This window comes from Puntigrus tetrazona, chromosome 3 (genome assembly GCF_018831695.1).
Source record: "Puntigrus tetrazona isolate hp1 chromosome 3, ASM1883169v1, whole genome shotgun sequence".
NCBI lineage: Eukaryota > Metazoa > Chordata > Actinopteri > Cypriniformes > Cyprinidae > Puntigrus > Puntigrus tetrazona.
Window position 1 is genome coordinate 24,822,185 of NC_056701.1, and position 6,508 is coordinate 24,828,692.

General features: G+C 39.0%; 1 protein-coding gene across 1 annotated transcript in view; it reads left to right on the forward strand.

Annotated features, from left to right (window-relative positions):
* The window catches only part of LOC122342030 (DNA-binding protein RFX2-like), a 12,567-nt gene extending 6,312 nt beyond the window's left edge, over window positions 1–6,255 (forward strand). The window contains exons 7-14 of the mRNA XM_043235820.1: window positions 512–642; window positions 865–983; window positions 1,108–1,217; window positions 2,827–2,978; window positions 3,208–3,305; window positions 3,819–3,968; window positions 5,027–5,235; window positions 5,998–6,255. Of these exons, the coding sequence (XP_043091755.1) occupies window positions 512–642; window positions 865–983; window positions 1,108–1,217; window positions 2,827–2,978; window positions 3,208–3,305; window positions 3,819–3,968; window positions 5,027–5,235; window positions 5,998–6,214 (1,186 nt within the window). The 3' untranslated portion in view covers window positions 6,215–6,255. The remainder of the gene's footprint in view (window positions 1–511; window positions 643–864; window positions 984–1,107; window positions 1,218–2,826; window positions 2,979–3,207; window positions 3,306–3,818; window positions 3,969–5,026; window positions 5,236–5,997) is intronic.
* The last annotated feature ends 253 nt before the right edge of the window (window positions 6,256–6,508 follow it).

Below are 6,508 nucleotides of genomic sequence, written 5' to 3' on the forward strand. Positions count from 1 at the left end.
CTCTCTCTCTCTCTCTCTCTCTCTCTCTCTCTCTCTCTCTCTCTCTCTCTCTCTCTCTCTCTCTCTCCCTCTCCCTCTCTGTGTGTGTGTGTCAATTAAAGCAGCGGACCTACCTGGAACTACCTGTGCATTAAACGGTTATATATATGTATGCAGTCTCGGTTAGCGTAAGAAACATTAAAAAAACTTTGAAAAAACCTGCAAACTTTTGAATGGTGATATGTCTGCTCATGCGTAGTTAGAAGCCTCCACGATCCTCCGGTTCAGGTCACGCAGGTGCACTGAAGCTTTGGTGTGTTTGTTCCAGAGGGAATTCCAAATATCACTACTATGGACTGCGGATCAAAGCGAGCTCATCTCTGCTCCGTCTGATGGAGGACCAGCAACACCTGGCCATGAGGCAGCAGCCCTTCTCCCAGAAACAGAGGTGGACACACGTGCTCTCTTTCATATCTTGCTGCCAGTCTCTCAGGTTCCTGTGTTTCTCAGTCTGGTTCTGTCTCCCTGAACTGAAGCCGGTACAGAAGGTGGAGGGAATCACTAACGGAATGTCGTCAGGATCCGGGCAGCAACAGCAGCAGCAGCAGAGCTCGGGTCTGTCGGATATCAGCACCCAGGTCCAGCAGTACCAGCAGTTTCTAGGTGAGTTGTGACGTCAGTGTGGATTTTTAATATCAGAAATGTAACCTGAAGTGTATGCAAAAGTCGTGCTAATCCCGCTTCTGAATGGCAAATATGAAACGTACCTTTACTTGGGGTTTAATGCAGAGATTTGACCATAACTCAGGGTTAAACATATAAAAAGCCCTCACATGGATTTTTACAACAAATCATTATATTGTTGCTGTTATCTTTGATGTTTAGATGCGTCCCGGGCTCTCCCAGAATTCCCCGATGTTGACCTGCAGGGTAGAGCTTTACCAGAGGGCATTGAGCTGGAACATCTTAAAAGCTTTCAGTTGCTCTACAGAGAACACTGCGAAGTGAGTCTTTTCTCTCCTTCTCTGTTTGAAACCAGAGGTTGACTGTCAGCATCACAATGAATATCTGTGTAGAAGCGAAATATTCTTTCGGGTTGATTTTTACTGATGTTGTATTTTTCTCCAGGCCATTCTGGACGTGATGGTCAACCTTCAGTTCCCTTTGGTGGAGACTCTTTGGAAAACGTTTTGGAGGTTCAGTGAAAGTCAGGCAGGGGACTCGGCAACTCTAGCTGTGTAAGTTTGCTTCTCTGTGCAACACAATCCAACACTACATTTCAAGGTTTCCTGCTTCCAGGACGATTTTATCAAGGTTCTTCTGAGCGGTATAGAGAAATATAAGATAATAATTATCAGAAAATACAAAATACATTTTTAATGTAACAGTTTTCATTTTTTTCTGGATTCAGTTTGATGCTTTTCCAGACTGTGTTTTGATAGTTAAATAAAATTTTATTAATCAAAAAGCATGTCTTAAGTAATTGGCATCATTAAATGTACAATATTAAAGAGCAAGTTTTTTAAAGTTTAACAAAATTTTTTTTTTTTTATTTTGTTATTTTGTTTTATTTTTTTTACAAAATTCAGTTTTCAGTACATGTCTTTGTTTAATTTAATATTTATAATCAAAAGCATCTTTAAGTAATTTATTTTATTTAAAAATAATTATTATTAATGTATTTTTTTTTTAAACTGAGTTGTGTATTTACATATTTCAGCTAAATAAATTGGTAAATATTGCTTTAAAAGTAATGTTTTAATAATATTGTATTAGTAGTAGTACTATGAATACAATATAAGTAAATATTAATATTAATATTTCTATCATGTAATATTTCTATCATGTTTTTTTCATGTTAAACTGAACTTTTATTTTGACGGGTTGCTGTGAAGACCTTTAGGTTTCTGTTTGTACGTTGTAAAGTTTCTCTTAAAAGAAACAGTAAAATGCTCGTGAAGTGAGATTGTAGAAATCATGTTCATGTGTTCATGTACTCATATATTGAGGCAGCAGAAGCTGAAAACACAGCGAGCGTCACATGCCCTTCAGTATGTTTGTAGAAAAGGAAACCGTGCGTCTGCGCCATTCATACACAGCGAAACGCGCAAAGCATGAAGGATTCATATTAAAAATGTATTTTTGCTGCTTAAATTCTACTGACGCTAGTCCATACTGCGCGTTGATAAAAGTGTACTGACATACTTTTGATATATCTGTCCAAAATTTGTCTACATTCTGTGTAATACAGTAAATTGTTTTATAACTAGATTCTGTTCGTGTTTTCTGCATTGCAGAAATCATAGGACCCAACACAACTGACATTCGAAACTTCTTATAGACTGTAATGTTTAATCATTGAGACCTTTATAACAGTTATAGTAGGCTGATATTTAAATGCCTAGTGTTATGATCAAAGCTCTGTTGTATTTAGTTGAACATGTAATGCAATGCAGCGTTCCTCAAAAGTCTGATGGATTTTATTTGGTACTCACATTGTAACACCATTTTTCTAGAAAATGGTGTGTGGATAATCAAGTAAACCTAAGTCGCTTCAGTCCAGTAAGTGTTCATCTTGCAATATTACTATCAATATGTAAGTAATGCTTATGTTTACTTCATATTTTGCAGTAAAAAGACGTGTGTCATGCCCTGAAGGTGGTTGTTTTCAGAATGAGACTAATAAAGTACGAACTATCAATCCTACAACAGCTTGTAGCTGTTTTTCCATCAGCTTCATTAGTACGCAATCATTCAGAGACCTTGCAAATTTGCATTAGACTTTATTGGGTTAAAGAATAATGAGGCAAAATCTATCTGTTTTTTTTTTTTTTGTGGCTATCTTAGGCATGACGAGTCTGAGAAGAGACTGCCCAAGTCATGTTTGGTGCTTCTCTGTAAATATGATCCAGTGCTCCGCTGGAGTCGTGACTGCGACAACACGTTGTACCAGGGCCTGGTGGAGATGCTCATCCCAGACGTTCTGAGACCTATTCCCAGTGAGTTCCCTCACTATAGGTTTACTTTTTACTGTGCAGCAGTATGTGCCACAGCTGGTGGTGATCCATCAGGTGAGTCGCATTTTGCCAGGAGCGGTCTATTTTTACTCACTCTGACATTCGCCAATTTGGATGTGGGTTGACATTCAGGGCACCAATTACGGGGCGAATCGTCCACTGCCACGCAACGTCATTTATTTCGCTGAAGCGTCTTAACTCTTCCCTCCAGGTGCCTTAACACAAGCCATCCGAAACTTTGCGAAAAGTCTTGAGAGCTGGCTGACCAACGCCATGATGAACATTCCTGAAGAGATGGTTCGTGTGAAGGTCAGTTGATCGCAAAAAAGCATTAACCTAACTAAAGCAGAAACCTGTAAACTTTTGAACAGTAGTGTGCGCCCTAGTTGCTTTCAGTACATTTTCAGTTTGTGTTTTACAATATATATGCATCATATCGGCCACCTTTCACCCTGGTATTTCCAACATTAGTCAACCACTACAGTCAATACCACAAAACCTCTGGTTTATAAATGACGTTAATGATAATTAGTATTGACAGGAAGACAAAACTGTGTGGTTGTGACACATAGTCAGAACTGCAGTATTAACCTAGGGGTGCTTTAAAAGTGTTTGAAGACTTGAAAATGCTGCGCTGAGTGCTTTCAGGATTCACTCAACTGTTTAACTTCAGGGGAGTTGAAAAATAAACCTATTTTCGAAAAACGTGACGCGTTACTTTAACGGTACAAAGGCCAAAAGACCTTATATGGCAAAAGATCAAGGCAAATCTGATTTCTCGTTATTATTTCCTCTTTTCCCCGTGAATTTGTATATGTTCAGGTGACGTCTGCAAGTGCCTTCGCTCAGACCCTGCGCAGGTACACCTCTCTAAACCACCTGGCCCAAGCAGCTCGTGCCGTACTGCAAAACACGGCACAGATCAACCAGATGCTCAGCGACCTCAACAGAGTGGATTTTGCCAATGTGCAGGTGCGTGGGGATCGGACAAACCTCTCACGTTCCCAGTCAGAACCCAGGCTGAGCACTGTACGGGGTTTGAAGTAGAGCTTTCATCTGTCACCATCTGAGATGAACTTGCTTTCTGACATGCAAGTAGGTGTTTGTGGTCTGTCTAGAAGCCAGGGAAACGGAAACACAAGTCAGTGTTTAGCATAACATGCTGTTTGTTTTCTTAAAGGTCATATTAAAAAGGTTTACTCAGTAGTCATTTAGTCGATGATTTTATCCTTAAGGGACTTACGGTATATGTATTAAAGGAACAGAAAATTATTCAATTCTTTACTCACTCTCATGTTGTTCAGACTTACATGATTTTTTTTTTGTGCACAACGTGAAAGATGGTGTGTGGTCAAAAAATACAGTGAAAATCAGTGGGGGATGAAACTTTGGTTACCAACATTTTTCAAAATTTTTCAGGTTCCATAGAAAAAATGAAGGTTGGGGTGACCAACATTGGGGTGAATAATGATTGTAGAATTCAAAACGTTTTTGGTTACAATTTGGTCATAGCTTTAACCGCCAGGCCGTACCAAAAAGGGAAATTCTGAGAGGAATATCAATGTTAGTTGCCTTGCTAAAGGGAATTAAGCTATATCTTCAGACCAGGATTACTAAGCATATTGGTTGACGTAAAAATGTAGTTCTATTTTACACCTTCATGCTAAGTTCCGGTCATTTTGACAAATTGTTAATGTTATGTCTTTGGTCTAAAACATACTGAGCAATTTGATAATTTTGTACTTTCCCCCCCGAATTTGCTACACTTGTTCCTGGCCTACAAAAAATGCTTATACATTTCTAATTTTGCTATATTAATAAATCAAATGAGTGAACAGTGCCGCAGTTTTCGCTCAGCGCTCAGATCAATGAGGCCTACGACCGATCGTTTCCAAAAAGAAACCCAAAACCTGTGCTTTTGACCGAAAGATTGAATCTTTGAGAATCTGTGAAAGGCTGTTGATCTTTGACTGTGCCCGGCACACAGGGTTGAGTTAGTGTTCGTGAACCCCGTGCGGTTTCTCTTGTAGGAACAGGCCTCCTGGGTGTGCCGCTGCGAGGATCGGGTGGTGCAGCGGCTGGAGCAGGACTTCAAACTGACCCTGCAGCAGCAGAACTCTCTGGAGCAGTGGGCGGCCTGGCTGGATGGGGTGGTCTCGCAGGTCTTAAAGCCCTACCAGTCTAGCTCTGCCTTTCCAAAAGCAGCTAAACTCTTCCTGCTGAAATGGAGCTTTTACAGGTAAGCCTCGAAATGCTGCAGCGACGTCAGGTTTGTGGATATCGTAGGGAATTTGTTTTGTAAATCCTAGAGCTACGGTCTACAGTTGATGCACACAACAGTATTGACTTTTAAGTTAATTGCGGTGCAGTTCAGAAGTTTGGAAATTTTTTTAACGTTGGAAAATCAAAACAGTTAACAGCTCTACTGTAAAATATGACCATAATTGATGTTTATTTTATTCAAGGAACATTTCTTATTAAAAACAGCTGTGCTGCTTAATATTTACTGCTTAATATCACTTTTTTTCAAGATGGTTTGATGAATTCTTTAAAAATGTAAAAAGGACAGCATTTATTTGAAGTCTTTACTGTCCCTTTTGATCAACTGAATGCATCCTTGCCGAGTAAAAGTATGAATTTCTTTCAAAAGTAGATAAAAAGTTTACAAAGTAAAAACATTACTAAATAAAATGATAAAAAAAAGTCAATTTTGCATTTTAAATCAATTAAAAATTGATATTTTGTGTGTGTGTGTGTATATAAATTATATATATATAAAATTGTATTTTTTTAATAAAGCATACTTTTATGAATACTTTAACTCTACCTAATTAGATTCATATCTTCATGTTTCAGAAGAGTTTTTACTGACTGTTGGAGCCAGTAACTGTAATGTCAAATACGTTTCCCTCTTTTACTCATCCCTTTATGCGTCTCACCCAGCCCACTGCTCTCTTCTGGTTCTTACGTTTCCTGTATCTTTTCTTTGTTGTCTCTTTAGCTCTATGGTGATCAGAGACCTGACTCTTCGCAGTGCCGCAAGCTTCGGCTCGTTTCACCTCATCCGCCTGCTGTATGATGAGTACATGTACTACCTGATAGAGCACAGAGTCGCCCAGGCCAAGGGTGAAACTCCCATCGCTGTCATGGGAGAGGTACAAGCACACTCACTGAAATCTTTACCTAACCTCAGACACACTTCTCACTTCGGTGTGTAAGACCAAACAAACGTGCGTCACCCCTCTCATAACAGGATATTAAACTGAGGAACTGTGAAATGCACGTTCTGACTGTAGTGTTTTAAATGTCCTAATTCTGTCTTTTGCTCTTTATTTGCAAGTCTTGGTCGAAGTTTGAACCCACTTGATCCTGATAAAGGTTAGTGGTTTTATATACAAACACCAAACGCACAATAATCAAGTCACAGATTTGTAATTGTTTTTTCTTCATTTACGAGCAACCACAGAAGAATGCACAAAAAACAATAAAATCTATAATAATAATAATAATAA